Genomic DNA, 21009 nt, shown 5'->3' with positions numbered 1-21009 from the left:
CCACTGTTATAATACTTTAAAAACAAGAGTATAAAATCATGCATAGTTCAGGATTTACCTTCGAAGAAATGTCTTGCCTTACAAATATTTAGGTAAGGACTTTCTTGTTGGTCATGGTAGGAATTCTATTCTTTGGTTACAACAGAACATTTCTAGGGCTCACATTTCTCACATATTGTGTAAGTATTTCAAACATTACAAATTTTAAAATACATTCACACTTGCCACATTGTTTTCATCTGGATGATCATCTTAAGAGATAGCAGAAATCACAATACCAAATGTATATATTTAGCTCACCCAATGTACACAAAATATCAACATTATGGATAAAACTACAGATTGCCAAATCACGTCCTAAACAACAACTTACTATTATGTAAGAATTTCTGGTAAGCAATCTGATCTTTCTTCAACTGCAAAAGAAATAATTGATATAAAAGTTTTTCTCAACCCTACCTGTTCCCATGTAATGTCATTAGTTCACACAGAAATTGTATATTCTAAGGCACAACACTAGACTAAAAATATAAATCAAAGTTAGCTCTAGTTTTAAGCTCGTAACTCATTTTACAGTACAGTGTGGAAAACTTGCACAAACATTCAGAGATGATTTGGATAATAAAATACTTTTTGCCACAGAATTAATTCTCACTAGTCTGTTGTTAAAAGTTTAATCTATTTTTCTGACCTTTTTCATTTCAAAAATACTCTGCAACAGAAACGTTTACATAAAAATGACTAGTATTTGATATTTTTACACAAAGAATATTAGGTCTTTAAGAAAATTCAAATTTAATGATAAGGATAACACAGTTCTTATTAGGAGAAAGCTACAGAAAGTTATAGGAGTGAAGAACGTGATTAACTAGCAGAATTAAATGTCTCTTATGCTAAGAAGTAGGAGTGGATGCAGCTGTGAACTGCAATGTGGACTGCAAACAAAATGACTGACTTGCTAGAATCTAAAAAAATCTTGAAAAGTAGCCTTGCTTGCTCATTTTTGCTGTCACATATAGCTTTTACTTTTTTTTTAATTATAGATAGTAAAAACCTGTTTATAACATCTACAAATATGTGAATGTGTAACTTAATACCAGTAAGGGTTTCATCTGCATCATTATAAACAAAAAAGAGGATAGCTGGGAAGGGGCAGATAATTAGCAAACAAAGTAAAGTAAACAGATAATTTTTCTTAAGTACAATATAAATGTTAGGAGTAAGTAGCAAGATGGAAGGAAAGTCACTTTCATAAGTACTGTATCAGATTTCTTAGGTTTCCTCATGATCAAAGATAACACTGAAAGACACTTTGCAAATTAAACTGGAAAAACAGAATATCAGCAAGACTCATGATCTTGTGAAGTGCGAAGTGAATATCACATCACTGAAATGCATTCCTGGTGATAATTTAAATCCTGTTCTTGGTCTTCCATATCTGCTTCATTTGACTTTGACACATAATATTGGCAAAAATTAAATATTGATTATGCCATTTAAATATAGGAGAAACAAAGAATTGAACTTGAAAGATGTAATTTTCTTTTATAGTGATTTCATCTTCTTAAGAGTAGAAAATGAGAAATTTGAAGGATTGACTCGCTCCTTTGCTTTGGATGTATTCTTTTAAGTTATCTGAAGATCTAAAATTATATATTGCAAGTTAAAAACAAAATGAAACAAAAAAATCAACATTAATGCAAACATATTCATGAAAAGAATTTTACATTGATTAACGTATAGTTTTTGTAGCTGGTAAGAATGTTTCATTTAAGATTATGGACATGCCATCCAAGAACATAGACAAAATTACAGTAGGATCTCATAATTTGAGCTCCTAATTAAAATTATGTGAAAATTTTGAGAGCCCCTCTGTACCACTCAGCACATTCATTTAACCTTGCTGAGAAAGCAGTGAAATTTGAAGCGGAACAGACCTAGATCATGAAGGTAAAAATATCTATTACAATCATGTTCAACTTTATGGTTGAATGACTGAAGAAAGGTGGATTGTTAGTGCAGTTTCCCTCTGAGTAAAACTTAAGATACCTCTATACTTGAATATGGTTTAAATGCTCTTTGAGCCATAGTGGATTTTGCTCAAAACCCAAATGCAATTTATAGTACAAGAAAGAGGCTCTACAGAGATTTATTAAAAGCTTAAAGAACTGATGTCGCTTAGTTTTGGGGATGTACCTAAAGACAGATGGAGCAGTCCCAATGAAAATTTGTCTTGAAAAGTTCTGACCTCACAAGGGGTTATAGTGAAAAGTGTAACTGCTTCTTTTATGAAAGAATTAAACTTTCGAAGACTGATTGAGATATATAAGTTCTAACTCACTATATATCATTTACTACTTTGTTAGATTTTTAGAAAATGTGGAGGAAAAAGTGTAAACAGTTATGAAATTTTAAAATTATGTTTTGTATTTTGTGCCTGTCTACATGCTCTGTGAATATATATAACTATCACTAATTTTTACAAAATAAAGTTATGAAGAGGAAAAGAAATTTCCTAGCAGACTAGTCAAGGGTGGTGGTGGTAGTGGTAATAGTGGTAGTAGTGGTGGTGGTGGTAGTAGTTGTAGTAGTAGGAATAGTAATAGGAGTAGCAGTAACACCCTCTCCCACACTTTCTCTCCAACACACTCATACGTTAGCAGCTTGCTACTTACATACATTCAATACAGATCTCATCATTGCAGAAACTTGTTTTTTTCCAAGAGGGACACACAATTTTCTGCTATGTACATTTAGGACAAAACATATAATAACAAAATGGTGCAACAAAATAAACTAGAATATGTAGTTCACAAAGACATCTAGAGCCTCTAGCTCTTTGGCTGGATCATAACTCCAAACAATATGTATAATCAAAGAAAGCTTTAAATTAGTTTTTGCTGAAACCTTCTCTCCTATTTTTCAGGTCATATATACATGTTTAGGAGCTCAGAAATGAGCTTGTAATTCATAATATGAGAATATTAAAAAGATACACATTTGCAAATTAAAATAATCTGGAATATCAACCAGATGTTATATTTTATTTACTTTCATCCTCACTATAGTGTGAATCAGTTCTAGTGTAAACTACATTCACATTGCATTATTAGAAAGCCAGAATCTAGAAGGAAAACATAATAAGTGATATTCACTTAGACATACTGATAATCTTTAGGAATAGGAATGAACCACATCTCCTGTAAAATACAGATAACATTTGAGAACTTGAGGGTACAAAAAAGGACTGAACATAAGGGTAACAAAAGCAGATAGAGTTTTGTTTTCTCTTACAGTTTCTTTTCTTTTAAAACAAAAAAACACAAGACCTAAATGGCAAAGGAGCTCATACTTCTGTGCAAAATCCAACCTCTAGATAATAAGAACAGACAAGATTACCTTTCAAGTTTATTTTCTAGCTGGTAACAGGTGGATTTTCTTAAACCTTTCTCTAGAGCAGTTTGTACCACCTGCTTTTGGAAGACACCACAGAAAAGCTAGACTTGCTCTGACCCTGCATGGCAATTACTGTGTTATAACAGGGGTATTGTTTCATGTGTTTTGAACAAAATCTGATCCTGCAGTGATAAATGAAAAATGTGGACTAACATGAAATGACAACGCTGTAGTCTAATTATGAGAAGAGCTCATCTGCGCTAATTTCCAATAGAATAGCTTCAGTTTTTTTAATTTGTTTCAAAATTCTCGTAGTTTCCTTTCTAATCTCTGAATCTTTGAAGATAGTCTAGAGGAGTCCATTCTGCTTCACAACAGGCAAGCTTTACTCCTTCCCATTGTGAGACCTTGCTTAAAATACGTAGGCTTCATTTAGAGCTATTTCTTAGCAAAGATAGCTCTTCTTTATGCCTGTTATTGGTCTCTGGTTTTCTTTGATCTCTTCTGTTTTGTCAAGAGGCAGAAAAGTCAGCATAGTTTCTCTGTTTTGAATCCCCCTCCTATTCTCATTATTCTAATGTAACATCCTCTGAGATTTTAATCTTAAAGCCATCAGATAAGTGGCAATTTTTAAGCCAACGAATGAAAGGAAACACTTGCAGATAGAATTCACTGAACCTCTTAAGAAAAGTAGACTATATATATATATATATATATATAAAATGAAGGTTATGTATGCTGTCCACTGAAATAATTTTGATTCTATTGTAGTGAAGGTGAGTACTGCATAAAACTATCCATAAACTAAATCAAAACATTTCTATGGGTGGTTGCCAGTAAATCTTGTTTGCTGACAGAAAAGAATGAGGTAGCAAGTAAGATGACCAGCAGATGCTGGCAATCACTTTAGCAAGCAGAATAACCCTCAAAGATTATGAATTAGATGAAGAAGAATGTTATTTGCCATCTGCTACAGGTCTATTAATATGTCAGTATCTGATGCCACAGAAAGATCTTTGTGACATGAACCCATAAAGTAAATTCAGACAGAGTTTTCTTCTGCTGAAAGCAGTCCTGCTGAAAGCAAATTTAATAGGCCTTGCCACTGGTTGATTCACTTAGTTTTTGATGTATGCTATTTAAAGTTTGATAAAAAACATTAGAAGAGTTTACCTAAACGATTAAATGATGTAGCATAATCAATAAAAACTGAAAAATAATCCCACAAGGTTGGCATTAAAACTTTCTTTCTAGTCAATTTAGAGTTGTTTCCAAATGTCAGGCAGCAAATATCTAAGTTTGTGCAAAACAAGTTGGCTTGAAACTGTCTTAAATCCATTGGAACTAGAGTGGGGCAGAACTGCCCCAGCCCAGGCTAGAAATTTGCACATACATTTTGTTGACAAAATACTACTTGCTGAATGCTGTTACTCAGTGGCAGGATTATCTATATTCCTTGAGACATTAAAGACATTCAGGGAGTTAATAGTTTCATATTCATGACTGATATTGCAAGAGAGAACAGTGAACTTCAGTAATCATAACATGTTCATGGACCCACATACTAAATTGTGCAACAGTACACATGGAATGAACTATACTATCCTGCATTTATCTATTACTAAGAAAGATACATCCCTTGCATGCGAACCAACCTTCATCAGCAGAGGAAAACATTAATCTTGTAGATAATATGTCTGAGCATGGAGCTTGCAAGGCATAGATGTACTTACTTTCGGTGTTGGACAGGATGCAGTAGAGAGACGAGAGGTGGCCTGGGCACGAGGAGATTCTGAAGGGGTAGTGCTGAGGGAGGCTGTGTCACGTGGGAGCACCTGAACACCACGAGAGATAATGGAGTCTGGAATCTTAAAAAGAAGAGAGAGAGAATTAAGTCAAAAATATACTATATTTAATTTTTTTTCAAAATCTCTTATCTAAAGCCGTTTAAAACATCCCACTCTTCAGAGTGGAAGTCTGTACTCTTCCTCATACTCCATGCTGGCAGTAGTGATGCCATATTCTCTTAATTTCAATAACAAAGCACTAGCATATACATAAAATCATATTCTAAAGAAAGATTCGTAGCACATACTACTTGTCCTGGAAAACCTGTGGATCAGTTATACTACAGTATATAACAGAGAAAGTTCAGCAGATGGGAAAGCCCAAAAGTTTAGGAAATAAACAATGAGAAATGAATGGTTTTCATCTTAAGTCTCTGTTTCAAAACTATGACCAACAGTGGTCTGAAGGGAGGCAGATTTCCCATTCTCATCTAGTGGACAACATTCCAAACAGAAAAGCAATTATCTGACAGTCTCAGAAGAAACAACATGCAGTAAATAAATACTTTTTATTCCTTATATTAAAGAATTTATTTCTGCTACAAAAATTCCTTTAGCCTCTCTGAAGGGAGTCTAGGCAAAAAAACCCCTAGAAAACATCATCCAAAGCCATCACTTGTGTTTAAAATGTATTAAAAAAAATCAGTATTTTTTTTTCCATAATATATTTGAAGGACAGCTATTTCTAAGATGGAAGTATAAGTGACAGATCCTTACCTGGTATTATTAAGGCACGAAAATAAATTGTGCTACACCAACTTACAATAATTTATTATGTTCAGTAATAAAAGCAAATGTATCATTATTTTTTATCTTCTGTCTCTTACAAAGTCAGCTGCTTCATATTAGTGCAGTATTTGGGCCCAGTCATGCAGATACCAAACTGCCTTTATAATGAACTGAAAGTTTGAAGTATTAATATTTTTTGTAAAATGATAAATATCTCAAATGGGAGAACTGATCTCTAATACTAGTTATACAATACAAAATGCAGTAGGTAGTCTACTATAGCTTTCACTCAGCACGGGTTTATCCTGATTTTATTTTAACAATTTTAATCTCTTCTTTTTTTAGAGGGAGTGCTGCTGCTTATCAGATTGCTCTTCCTGCAATTTACCGTTCTATCACAACAGATAAGAAAGAAAAAGTAGAAAAAACAAGTCCAAAATCAGACTTTCAAAGGAATATATATACATACATTAAGATCTCTCTCCTCAGTAAGAATTTCTTAGCTCAGCTTGATGTTCAAGTTCCAAAAGAACCACCTAAAATGTATTTGGGGGACATAGCAGTAATGGGCAATAAGAAGAAGCAAGAAATGAAGTTCCAGTGAGAAAATGAACTACCATCTTTGGTTGTTTCCAGTAAGGCTGTCCTGCATGCTTTTTTTTTTTTAATCACGTTGCTGTATCTGGCCTATATTTAGGCATTTTTGAGCATTCGTGCCTAGTAAGGTCTTAGGACAAACAGAAAGCACTGGAAAATAACTCTTTCCAAGAATTCTTGCCACAGAGGTCACCCCAAATTACAGAAATGTGGAGACAAAGCAGGAGTGGTACTGAAAGAGGAGGAAAATGAAAAGGATATTTATTCCCAGGAATGGAATGGGATGTTCTTAACGCTCTGCTGATTTTGCATGTTAAATGATATGTCAAGGTTGTTCCAACTGTAGAGGAAGCTCCAGCATCTTTAACATCTACTACAGGAAATAATCAGACTTTGGCAACACTTAACGGGAGACAAATTGTCTTCCTTTAGTCATAGGACTGGTACTACACTAATGCAAAATTAATTAATTTTACTTGTCTAGCAACATAATACTCATTCTCCCATCCTTCTTCTGTAAGGAATGTTTATGTTGTATATTATGCCTGCATAACAAAATGTTTTTAAGTCTTGATTTGTCTTGTAAATGCCACAAAGCTGAATCCTGCCTTTTAAAATCTGTTGCATCCTCAGGATCAGTGTTGGGAAATTAAGGCAGCTTTGTTGCCTGTCTTCGTACAGTTAAAATGACTGACCTTAAGGCTCAAGTCATCGAAGACTGCTTTTGATGTGATTTTTTATTTTCTCAGCTTCCTTGGTTCCCATCTATAAATAATGACTATGTCTAACGTAGCAAGTACTATGGAACAACAGGAATGGATTTATAGATGGTAACAGCTGGTACCAAGGATGTAGGGTCCACATTGTATGTGGCACAAGGGTTTTATTTCAAAGTAGTAAGGATGGATAAAACATCTGTTAACTAGCTTTATTTCATAATTACAACCAATGAAATGCCCTCAGTAGAACAGCAGGCAGCAAGCATTAGTTATTCTGTAACAGTATACTTGTGTTTATTGGATACCTGCCGACACTTCGTAAGATCTCTGTATTTAACACATCACTAGCACGTACACATCCCAACATACAATATTAAATGCCAAATTGTCAGGGTCACCTAAACTCTGGTATAACAATCTCTTTCCCTGTTTACTGACTGCTGTGAAGTTTCTCTTGACTTCATATATTCTCTTTTCTTGACCACATATAAGTGTTTTACACAGAAACTACACTGCTTTTATCAGTCTTCCTAATTCTGCAAGGATGAATGATTCCTGCATCTCGCCTACTTCACCCCTCGTAAGCTTTTTTGACTGTGTGCGTAGAGCAAAATTACCTCTACATGCTCCCTTGCATTCCCATAGTGATTCCTTTAGTGCGCAACTCTTCCACTGTTCATAGCTCTCCTGATCAGAAGAATGAACTGAAAATAGTTTTGCTCAGCACTGCTGAATTCAGCAACTGTCCTAATACTTTGTGAATTAAGGGACCCCTGTTAGTATGCAAAATTTCTTTTGATGGTCAACAAAACTTATGAGCTTTAACAACTACATTCATTGTTTCTTCAGTAGAAGTCAGATGGCTCTAATGGCCCCATGAAGCAGCAGTAGCCCACTAACCACAGTTTAAAACCTTGCAGTGCAGAGGACTTTTCAGTTTGTTAATCTCCCTCTCCTGCTCCCTAGGAAAGTGCTGAAACTGGAACTCCCTAGGAAACTAGCGCCACAGGCCATGGGCAGCATGCTCTGAAAGCCCTCGTTGACTCTGCTAGGGTTCAGAAGGCCATAGTCCCTACTCAAAGGACAAGACACATAATTAAAATAATAAAGAAGATATTGTGCAGAAATTGATGTCTGACATCTGAGGGCATGTTTGCCAGGGAAAAACTTCCTATTAGAAAAAAAAGGAATAACCTTAAGTTATTCCTTTTGACTAGGTTATACGTGGTGGATCATGTTTTATCTTAACCCCTCCCTCCATGCATGTTAAGACTTTCTCATGTTTATAATTTAGAGTTGTGTGGAAACAGATTTTGTTCCCAGTGTACTACCAACTGTTACAAAAGTTAAAAACAGTAAATAAATCAGCCAAATGGGCATTAGCAATCTTTGCACCCAAAAGTTAAACACAAGTTTCTTTAGCAGTGAGAAAACCATAACATATTGAATGTGGGATTATATGAAATACACAGTAATACTCCAATCTGTTAAGAGATATTAGCTATTACAAATATGTAATTCTTGCAAAGTTAGCCTTATTCATAGAAATATGAACTAAGAAAATCTAAAGGGATAACGTATATGACTAAGGATTTGTAATGTTTGGCCCTCGAACTGCTAATACTTTTTTCATGATCCTTTGTTTTTGATTCTAACATTTCTGACCTTACAAAAACAAAATATCTTCACTTGAAATTTCCATGTGTGAATCTATGAGTAATCTTGAGGAAATTCTGAGAGCAATCAGGTAAAGCACATACGAGATATGAGTCTGAAAAAATAGAGGTATTTCACTCTTCTATTTTTCTACTTTTGTTTACAGGGGAAAATTCTGGATAATAGAGCTTATAAACTTGCAGAGATCTCAGGAGTAGAAATCCTAAGTGAAGCACAAACAACTAGCAGGATCCATTTATAAAAGATGTTTGCAGCAACCGTCTTTGAACTAGGACTCAAACAGGAGTCCCCAGAGAACAGCCAGCTCCAGCTTGGGAGGACAGTTACCGGTGGCATTGACCAACACTCTTGGTCATTCCACACTAAGTAGCCCCAGGAAGTTTGCACGTTCCCCTTCACCAGAGGACGTTCTAGAAAATAAGAATGTCAGAGTAACACTTGCTATCCTTCCAGAGTATCTGATCCTCCTCCTTTGGGCTATTTCAGCAACACAGGAAGTTTCTGAGAAATTAAGGGTGAAGGGGAAAAAAAAGTTTCTTCAAACCTATTGCATCACTAGGTCACAATATCTTTCCCTTCCTTTACAATTCACATTTCTAGTCAATTTGGTACATTCTGAGGAAGAGTTTTGGTATCAACTTCTTCGTGGCCTTTTAAAGAAGATCATTCTACTGGAGGGACTAGCAGAAAGCAGCTGACAAAGGGGATAACAGACCATAAAGGCAAAGCTGAAGGTGACACAGAGAGTGTTAGTATAGAAATGACCTATATAAATTTTTGAAGTAGCTTTTAAAGTCAGGCACTTTGCTTTTTGCCAAAATTGTACAAAGCCTAATGACAAATAATTTGGAATTACAATTCACCTTTAGCCATTTGTGGAAATGATACACAAGAAATTCTGTTTTAACGAAGTCCTTCAGAATTTTTGTTTTAATGTCCTTTATACACAGGTTTTACACCAGACTCATCATAAAAAGCAGCAGAAAGATTTCGTGTTTTATTTTACAAAATATTTTGTTTTTCTACGAAAATAAGAATGCTGAGGAGAGACAGAAATTAGAAGCTTGAATGAATGATAATAGTATGACCAGAGGATAAATCCTTAAAAACGTAAATGAAGGGGGGATTTCACTGCTTTAAAACTAGTGCTTTCTGCTCTACTCCTGTGTTTCTAAACTGACAGTATTTTTGTGCCATTTTCTGTCAGCATTAAAAAAGAAAAATCTCCTCAGAAGATGTTTACCTAAGTAACCTGCACTGCAATTTCCACTATAAATTATGAATTTAGTAGAGTTTCTCATTACTAGGTAAGATTATGCTAGCAATATCTTCATCTCCAGAAACAGTGTCCAACCAGCCGCTATTTGGAGTATCCTGGTTTGCTGCAAGTGGGACCCCAGGGAGGTGGTATAAATAGAGGCAAACAGGGACAAAGATATTCTGATTAGGCAAACAGCATACAGTCTGTAGGCAAAAGCACTATTTACCTCTGTTCTCATTTTCTCCTGAGATTTGATCTTAAATATGTTAAATACATAGAAAGGGTGACAATCGTAAGTGTCATACTGGCATACCTCTGATACCACCTGTAACTTTTAATATTTCCTTCTAATATTCATGATTAAGGATATTGTTGCAAAAAACCTGGACTTTGAAAATGGCGTGAAATAAAAAGGATACAATAAAAGAAGGAATAGTTTTAAATCCTCAAATAAGACACCTTTTTCCTGCTCCTCAGACAAAAGGTTGCAGGCATCTTGATGTGACTGTGTATGGGCCCATTACCTCTTTCGTATACTGCACATAGGATCCCACTATACAAACAGAGTATCTCCTTTGCAAATGATAGCAAGAATTAGGTCTCCCTGTAGTTACTCTGGTTACTCCACAGTAACCAGATATTCCCTATTTTCTCATTCCCCGTAGGCAAATAGCTAGGTTTTTAACCTCTTTCAGAACAAAAAACTCTCTCTGCAACAAAATGACTGAGACAATTCTAGTCTCCATTGAACTGCATCTGAAGTATTTATTTTTGCCTGTGAGAAAATTAAAATCTAGGTAAAATTTCTGCTGGGACAATAATCATCTAAGCAAACTGAAGACAAAAGGAAGATGTGGTTGTTCAGGACTAATTAGCCAAACAGCACAGAAGCCAGGATGATAATTTAATAGCATGCTTCAGAGAGTGGCTGAATCCACTATTTTAATGATCCTGAAGACTACTGGGCTGATATTGATATATATGCCTAGTTCATTAATCTCAAGAGCAAAAAATGAAAATGAAACTACTGGAGTAAATGTGTGTATGTATATATATCTTTATTGTTAGCAGGGTGAACTTTAAAGCCTCCTTTCCCATTTTCTAAATGACTTTTCAAAAAAGATGGTCATTATAGCTATAGAGGCATTACACCATCTGACTGATGGCTTAAATCATTATTAGTCTAAGGAGCAAAAAAAGTGCAGCCTCTAATCAAGAAAACTAGTGAAATATTGTCCTAAGAATTCACTTTCAGTTTGTTGACTGACATAGAATGAAGTGGTCACACAGCATACGTCTCTCTAGACCAACTGCATTCCCTGGATTTCTCTAACCTTGTTATGCATACAGTAAATTACATTATATCTTGATGTCACCATAGCCATTATTCTGACTTGATTCACATCTTTCTTTGAGAGATGGAAAAGAAAGTGCAGTATTTTGTTGCAGCCTGAATTAAAATCTCCAGGTTATAATATCAACCAACTTAAGGCTGGAATTACCATTTCTTTCCTACTATTCATTCAAACTGTTGCCTACCCTTCATTGAATTTTACTAATTTGTAATAAGAGTCCACTATATCCAGACTTCTCCAGTCTTCTCTTCTGTTTCTGAGAAATAGTAATTCAAAAACAGAATATAAAAATAAAGGAGAAACTGCAAGTGATGAAAGTAAATTATGAATAGCCAGTAGAAATTGTGCATTATGCTGACAAAAAAACTATTGGAAAAAAAAAGCAAAGTAACGCAAACAAAGGGAAAAGGTTACCAAAATTTCATAGCTCTAAGGTTAGGATTTTAGGAGATTATTTTAATTATATCCAATAAATGAATTTATTAGACGATAAAGCTGATGACTGATCAGAAATACATGCTTTAATGTAATCATTATCTCAGTGGCCAAATGATGCAAACTGACACAACCAACATGAATTTTACCCTGTTTAGCTTTGTATTTTAAACAGAATAAATGACATTGTCTGTTCAAACACTAGAATAGGAGGCAGGCAGTATATCTTGAGATATTGTTAGTGCAAAAGCTCCTTGCAGATGTATCTTACCGGTTCTTCTGCACTGCCTGCTGCGTGATGGCAATAACTGATGAGACCAGGAATGGGCTGTTCACCTTTTGCCATGATAACAGCTGAACTGGTGTAGGATGGATGCTTCTAATGCACAACACATAACAGCTATGAATACACTGACAGGAAAACATGAAACTACACAAGCAAATGAATGAAAGGGAACGAGGTGAAAACAAATGGGACTCTGAAATGCCAAACTCATATGAACACAGTCAGTTTAGACCTCAGGTATCTTCTGTCTTTAAAAATCACAAAGATTGTATGTCTTCATCCTTACCAAATTAATGAATTTAAAATTTGCATTAACAAAAACTGAAGCTTGCAAGTGATAACTTGCTTAATCCATTCCTTTGAACATATACAGAACTGTGTTTTTCTACAAATCAGGAGATGATCTCCAGCTGCAGCTGTCTTGGAAATGTCAAAATATATTAGACTTGATTTCACATTTTTAGAGTTAGAATGTTGCTGCTTTGTTTTAGAAGTTGTTTATTATCATTTTGAGTTATTTAGATTTTCAATTCCCATTGTGGGAATTAAAAGTACAGCTTGTGAAGTAAATATAAAATAAATTATTTTGGAAAAAAACCCTTCCCAATCACAAATGCGTTGTCTTTCTAGTTGCAAACTGAAGGCATAAAACAGAGGTAAAAAATATAATGCTTCAAGTAATATAGTATTTCTTTGGAAAACATACTTAACATTTTAACTGAAATAATTATTTACAAATATTATCTTACTTTTTTTCATTTCGGAGTCTAAAATTTATTATTTTCCAACTTTTTATGAAGTTGCATTTCTAGAAAGTGTACCTAAAATATATCAGCTCTAGCACACCAACATCAACACAAAGTTTTAACATGCAAATAAATATCAGTGGAAAGTACCTGAGATCAAAACTAAAGTGCCTCTTATGGAAACAAGCTAGACTCACCTTAGCTGCAATGGCTGCTGCAGTTATATGTGAAGAGGAACTATCCTCTGTTGATGCAACTCCACTATCCTTCTTCTCTTCCTCCTCTTCCTCACACTGTACTCCTTTGTCTTCTGTCTGCTTGTGAGGGCTGGTGGTTGGAGGAGGAGAGAGAGGAGGTGGTGGTGAAGGTAGATCTTCAAGTTCATCATGTACCTCCTTTACTTTTACAATGGCATCCCGCAAAAGATCAATGGCGTGAGGTAGGGCTGGCAGTATAAACTGAAAGCATTCCTATGCACGACAAGAAGAGAAATGACTATGAAAAGTTACCTGAAGAAGTAAATAGAGATTTGTCAGATTTGTTCTTAAGGGATACTTGGGATTTAGATATATTTTTTCACCTGACCATAAACAAAACCTTAAATGACCTGTGCAATTGCACATTGAGGGGAAAAAAAAAAAAAAAACAGAACCTGAACCAGGGACTGTAAGATACATTTTTTTTTTATTCTTCATCCAAATACAGTAAGTTGTACAACACTTAAGAGCTACTTTAACCTAATATAGGATTAAAATTTGGGAAAACGAGAGTTAAATTCTCCCGAACACATAATATAGAAAACATTTAACAGTAGTTGGCAGAATGTTACAGAAATGCAGGATAATTAAAAAAAAAACATTAACTCTATCCCTGCAGGGATAGTAGCTTCACCTCATTCCTATTATGTTCTTTCATATTTAGAGAGCAATTCATAAGGGTTTCCATAATTATGCTTTTATATAATGATATACTTTTTTTATTCATGGACTTATCCTATAAACAGGATGAATGACAAACTATGCTGACATCATTATAATTTCATGTAACTCAGAAAAACTGTTCTTAAATAATCTATTTTTTAAATCTCTCCTTGCTCTATGACATTAAAAAAATGGAAAGTTTCTTTTCTATTGCTGTAAAAAAATATGTAGATGCCGTGTAACTCCTACTTGCGTAATGTTTCTTCTTGTTCCATAATGGTTACACAAGTGGCTACCTCTGCTGCTAAAGTTTGCTAGAATCATAGAATCAAAGAATTGTTCGGGTTGAGAGGAACCTCAGGATGTCATCTAGTGCAGCCTCCTGCTCAGACTGGGGTCAATATTGAATTCAGACAGGTTGATCATGGCTTTGTCAGGTCAAGCCTTGAAAACCTCCAAGAATGAAGCCTCCACAACCTTTCTGGATGACCCGTTCTAATGCTTGATTATCCTCATGGTTTTTTATTTTTCTTTTTATCCACTTGGAAGCTCCCCTGCTTCAGTTTATGACCGTTGTCTCCCATCTGCCTGCCAGGCACCTCAGTAGTTTTCTTCATGTTATTTGTGAAGAGTATATATATAGGTTACATGAGTGAAGAAAGATGGTGGGGCCACAACAATGAATTGCCATGGATGGCAGTGCATTTAGGGAGCACATGAGCTGCTGAGCTGAAGAGGCCGACATTACTGCTTTTGCTGCACTAGCTTCATTTTTGGTTTTGTTGCAATCATAATGAACAATAACTTTTTAAAAATGGAATCTGAGATTTTAGAGTGTCCAGAAAATAAATAATGAAAAATATTTAGTAGGTAGATATTGTTAACATGTATTTTTGATAAATAAAAATTATCATGTAAACAAAATAAACCATCCATCAGAATTTATTAGAATTTATATTAACCACTTTTTAAGTTAAAAATATGACTCACACACATTCCATTTCTCCAGAGCTTCCAATTAAGAACCCACCTCTCAAATGCTCTTTTTAAGAGTAACAAAAGGTCAGACTACTTAAAAGATATAAATTTTTTAAACATTCAAGCTGTCACTCTGAAGAAATAGAGTAAACTAGATGAGCATAAAATGCTATGTATAATGAATCTAGATAAAAATGTAAATACAATAAAGAAACAAAACTCGTAATGTGACTGCAAAGGCCAGTGTTCTTATGCCTCCAGAGCATTGTTTTAAAAATGGTTTAAAAAAATTAAAGTACACAATCAATATCACGTCAGTAAGAAAGTAGACCTCAAGGAAGTGGTGGGCAAGGACTGTAATCTTTGATCTGACCAATAATAATAATAATAAAAAATATGTTGAATATAAATATTGAAAAAGTACATTACTTATTAACCCATTAGAAAAGTATACTCCCCACTCCTACCACCGAAATGCAGCTTCATTGGCGCGCCTGCTCATGAATAGGTTCCCAATGACTATTCTAAACTCACGCTGTTTTAGACAATTGTTAGCACAATTACGCAAATTGTCATAGATTCAAAGGTTTCAATGAACATCTGGCAATATCCTACTTTTTTCTCTTTCTCTCTTTTTTTCTTTTGTATTACAACTTGATTCAGTGGCACATGCCACACAAATGTTCTCTGGAGAAAACACATCTGGCATCACCCGTACCTTTCCTTTTGCTCACTTCCCTACCAGCGCTGCAAAGAGCGCTCCGGATTCTGGCATGTGATCAAGCACGGAGTTGTTCTGAAGTGGGAAGACTTAACATCTCTCATAGAAACACAGAATCACATGACTGCAAATGCAATACTAGGGCTATAGCATACAAGTGGTGAATTTGTAACACTAATAAGCTTGGATGCTTTGAGTATAGGGGTTTGTGTTGGGTATTGTGTTATAGCAGCCTTATGTAAAGTTGAGAGATCGCCAAGGTCTATTTTTCAATTAGCTACTGGAATCACAGGTAGAAATGGTGACAGTAACAGGACAGGGGCGATCTCTCCAGTACTTTCCCTTCGTGAAACAGGGAGAGTTGACTGGTGAAAATTATTAATTCTTCTTACTTGCAAGGTTACAAATTGAATCCAGAATTTAAAATTCTAGTCTGTGATCTTTTGCCACCAGTGTCATTTCCAGTGGCAATTATTCTGAGTTGGACGGTACGTGATGATTTCATTCACAGTAAGGTTTAAACTCTTTGGTAAAGGAAAGTTTTCATAGTGGTCTTCCAATCAAAGCTAAGCATGAGCAAACAGTTATTAATCATACTTCAACTGAAGTACTTCTTCCTTCTCCTTCAATTATAACACCACTTCTGTCCTAACAGGACACACACCTCTTTTTTAAATGTGAATTTGCACTTGTCACTTATAAAAAGGGAGAAAATTATACAATAAGAAGGAATGAATTTTACATATTCAGTTCAGACTGCTCCAATCTTCAACTCTTTCCATTTTAATGGAACGTATATATTGTATTTGTGTCCATCTCTGATATGAAGCATTTACACTGCTACCATTTCCTAATAATATTTAGTACTTCATCATACATACATATAATGATGCAATTTTATAGCTTCATATAAACTTCTTATATGATTATATTAATATGATAGAAAGGAAACTAGCAAGTCATAAAAGAGAAAGAATTCTAATGAGAGAAATTCCCGGTAACAACTCATGCTACCCATTTGGTTCCTGAGATCCCACCTGTTGTGTAATAATTCTCTCTGCTATATGCCATAAAAATCTTTGCTGAAATCTCACATTCTTTAAGATGTTTTATATTAAAATATAGGACAGAACAGATTTTCAGCAAGATAGCAACAAATAATCAATACCTTATACAAATTTTGCTTATATAATGAAACCATACAATATTTTCTTTTTCCAGTAGAAATGCATTATTATTTACTTACATGTTAAATTATTGTTAAAATATTTATTAACATTTTCTATACTTTCTCTCCTCATCCTCTGTATACAGTTTATCTATCTTCATTGCCTGAATGCTTCAGGGCAGAAAGAGACAACCTTTTCTCTAACTAGCATGTTAGGAGCACTACCGAACATATTAAAAATGCCCAGAGTCTGTAGACTGCTCTACCTCCTTCATAATTCAGCAAAAGAGGTATAGCTTTCAGAAAAAAATCTGCTTACCAAGAAATCAGTTCTCTGAGATGTGGAGCCCATTGGTGGGTTTATGCATGTACATACATATGCCTTCCTACTCATAACTGGAAGACTTTCAAGTACGTATACTCATGCCTCACCCTCTTTCATGCTTGATGAATGTTTTGATGACATTTTAATTTCATTTCAATTTCAGAATCAGATTTCCTAAAAAGACTCTAAGGAATCACAGAATCATGGAGGGCTTAAAGACTCCATAAGACAACACATCTGGAAAACTGTGCTTACTCCTTAAAATAATAGCATTAAAAAACATGTCTTTTTCTACATCCAGGTGACAGCACACATAAATATTCTTTATATTTCTCTAGATGTGTGTCTTTCAAGCAAAGAGTGACTTCAGGACTGCTCTGCCAAACATCACATTAGTACTGTGTCCTCTGTGATTGGGTAACATTTTTCAGAAGATGTCAGTAGACCTCCAGGTATGCATTTGTTAGATGCTACAGATGAAGACATCTTTTATCAAGGCTGCTGTGTTGCCATGAGCGATGGAGGATCTACCTTACCAGTTGTATATCAGGTTCTCTAGCCCACTATGCTGCTTAGTAGTATGTGTGCCGAGTAGGCTGAATTTCTAGATCTATCAGCCAACCACAGACAGAAAGACCATTGGAAAGATCTAGCCTTATTAATAAAAAGGAATCCTCCTAATGTTTATTTGCAAAGAATAATCTTAACCTTAGAAGCATTTTGCTGTGGGAAAAGTAATTTTCTCTCCGGATTAAGCTGAAATTCAGTAACCACTCTTCGAAGATGTTCAGGAGTTCCACAGGAAGAGCTTCTAAAATAGTATTGTTGAAGAGATGTCAAATGGCCAGGCCCAGACCTCTTCCACTATCCTGATAGAAGTGATTGCACCAGAACAAACACCTTCAATTAACATGTAATAGTGAAAGAGTCATCCAAAACTCTTACAAAACTTGTGAGTATTGGAATATTCTGACTGTTCCTTTCCTAGTCTAGGAGAAAGCAAGCTGTTTTCAAAATACCCCAAACATAGATCATGTGTGCATCACCTCATGCACAATTTCTAAGAGCTCCTGCTTCCTTGTAGATGATGAGACACTACAACATCTTGCTTGTTGAACTAGAATACAAAAGTCATACTGCATTTGGTATTTGCCAGATAAAGTAAGACTGAAAAACCCATTGCATATTTCCTACTAATCTGTATTATAGAATATTGACATGAAGTTTCTGGAGGGCCAGTTACCCCAAACTTGTCAGACTACATAAACGAATTCTCCATCCTAATGTGAGGGAACCTATCTGGAAGGAGTTGAAAAAGTGAATCAGAGATAACCTGATCAGTCAGGTGATTATTACCTCAAGGCAGAGGGTTGTATACTTTAGGAAAAGAAAATCTGAAGCAAAGCTTCTAAACTTGAGGATATAATTTGGCAAGAAGTCTCAAAAACATGCATGCTGACATGTATCCTAAATGTGCTAGGCCAGATTTCACTGTGGAGAAGAGGGATGAAATTTAGGCACTGAATTAGGTTCTGTATTATTTGAGTTCTCTCTTAAAGAAGAAAGACTGATGCAATTCAAGTGAACTCTGTGGACAAGCTAATAATGAGATATGACTTCTGGCTGCTAATATTGAAAAGCTTTTGAAAAGTTGGAAAATTGTTACAGATATGGCCAGAACTGTTGCTTTATTTGCTTTTTTTGCAATCAGTTATCCAGGTACAGATACAGAGCAAACCCAAACCTCATCAGACGGGCTGCTACAGCAGGTACAGTCCATATCACACCCTGTAGTTCTGATCTCTAGTTGCACCTTGACGGCATGTCTATCATCTCCCCGCATTCCCTGATTTCTTTTATCCAAGTATCTAATACAGTACCTGAACTATCACTCTTAACTCTGACTATTCTCCCCTAAAATGGCTGACATAGCCAATGACTACCAAGCACCTTGATGAAGATTGCCTGAACTGCTGAAAGAATGAACAGTAGATGCCTGTATTGGCAGAAGTTCTCGCTCAATAAATATTTCCTGCTGGATGCTTGTATGGCAATGTGGAAACGGGCATCAGGAAAATCAAGTGCTTTTAATGATCCTTCCTGAATTGCTGAGATGGCAGTGGCTAGAGTTATCATTCTGTACTTGAACATATTGATATAAGGCCTTTATCCCTTTCAAGACTAAGATAAATTCCAATTCTTTTTTCTCTTATCATTATTTTTCCTTTATACTAAAACATACTGTAGTACTCTGAACTTCTGTAAAACAGGGGAACATGTTTATGGTTCTCAGACATAGCATGACAGGGATCCCAGAAAAGTGACTATCCATTAGTCACCTTCCTAGCAGAAAGTGACAAATAGCAGAAGTGCAACGGTATTGCATAGATGCCGACTACAGCGTTGAGGACCAAGCGTCTGAAAGATTTATAGCCAAGACTGGTCAAAGGGAGATAACTTCTCAAAAGGAGGGGAGATGGCACTTAAGTAAGAAGCAGGTGGCAGTGCTTATGAGGACAGATCATGGATTCCAGGAGAAACTACATGAGACACTGGTGGGATGCTAATGGTTAAGTTGCGGAGCCACCACTAGAGGAAGCCATGTGAGGATGGTACATCTGGCATCACCGGTCTCTGTCAATCACATCTAAACTAGGATTAGATGAACAGAAGTCAAAAGCAAAGCCGACATGCAACTGAGAAGTGCTCATATGGCAAAATGATCTGTTCTATCAGACGATCAGCTGAATTTAAGTAATGGCAGATGTACTTTACCTTCAAAGCCCATACACTAAGAATAAAGGAAAAGAGGAGGTGACATGACATTCGCACACACTGGAAAAGTGACAAACTTTCCCATGTCAACTAAAAATCTGTATGTATACCAAGAATGTGTATGTTCAAGAAGTCTATCCTTCAGAGACAGATGGGGAAATATAAAATTGAGCTGATATCATTTATTTTAACTTGCATGTCTTCCTCATTTCCTTATTTTCACATTTTTATATTCTTTTAAAAATAGTAATACATAGTAATAATAATAGTAAATAGTAAAAAATTTGTAAAGTAGAGGAGGAATGCTTATTTTTATGCAATAATGAAACCTTAGAATGTCATATGTGATTAATATAAAACTTCCAGAAAGTAAGCATGCAAAAAACCTGGAGAGTCTAATTTTCTCTGTCCAAACTCAGCAGAACGTAAGAAGAAAAAAGTGCATAAAATGTAAAGTCTGATATTTATAAACCAAGGATTAAAAAAACCCTTACACTATTAAAAATGATGTTCTGTTTTTTCCATCTTTTTGATCAAAATTGGGAGTATTCTTCATACTCCAGCAGGTTTTGTTATATACAAGGCCTTTCTCTTACTTCTCTGTGGAAAAGAATGCATTCTTGAAGCTTTACACAAATAGAGATCAGGTACAGACTGGCTAGAAAAGGAGGAGGAAGTGTTAGAGACCACTAGATCCTTTTCATTAGCACTATCTGCTACAGTTAGCACTCTCTTGCACTATATATAATGCTCTCCTGTGCATAGTACCTTAAATTAGACCAGAATTGCATTTTCCCTGACCGAGAGTGATGATGCTTTCAGTTATATGAATAGATATTTCAATTAATTTCTGTAAAATTTTTTGTAGGAGGTACTTTGTACTATTCAAAACAATGAGAGGTACTTATGATAGGTCCTCAGTAGTAGATCAGTATGAACACTTCTTACCTGTGATCCTTTCTTGCTACCTGGCAGATTGATTATGAGAGTTTTTCCTCTGATTCCACACACAGGTCTGTAAAGAAAGAAAAACAGAGTGAAATTCTTGCAGGTAACTTTCTCCACTATAAAAAC

The 21009-nt window shown here is 35.3% G+C and overlaps 1 protein-coding gene across 7 annotated transcripts in view; it reads right to left on the bottom strand.

Annotated features, from left to right (window-relative positions):
• GPHN (gephyrin) overlaps window positions 1-21009 on the bottom strand; it is a 300320-nt gene that overhangs the window by 97888 nt on the left and 181423 nt on the right. For 4 of the 7 annotated variants that reach the window (XM_062575851.1, XM_062575850.1, XM_062575848.1 and 1 more), the window contains exons 6-8: window positions 20884-20950; window positions 13246-13518; window positions 5130-5264 (exon numbers count right to left, since the gene is read on the bottom strand). In XM_062575851.1, the coding sequence (XP_062431835.1) occupies window positions 5130-5264; window positions 13246-13518; window positions 20884-20950 (475 nt within the window). Of the gene's footprint in view, window positions 1-5129; window positions 5265-12287; window positions 12396-13245; window positions 13519-20883; window positions 20951-21009 lie in introns of all 7 variants that reach the window. The other 3 variants (XM_062575845.1, XM_062575846.1, XM_062575847.1) reach the window with 1 other exon arrangement.

This window comes from Rhea pennata, chromosome 5 (assembly GCF_028389875.1).
Source record: "Rhea pennata isolate bPtePen1 chromosome 5, bPtePen1.pri, whole genome shotgun sequence".
NCBI lineage: Eukaryota > Metazoa > Chordata > Aves > Rheiformes > Rheidae > Rhea > Rhea pennata.
Note: the sequence above shows the minus strand (reverse complement) of the source record. Positions and strands in the feature narration are given on the sequence as shown.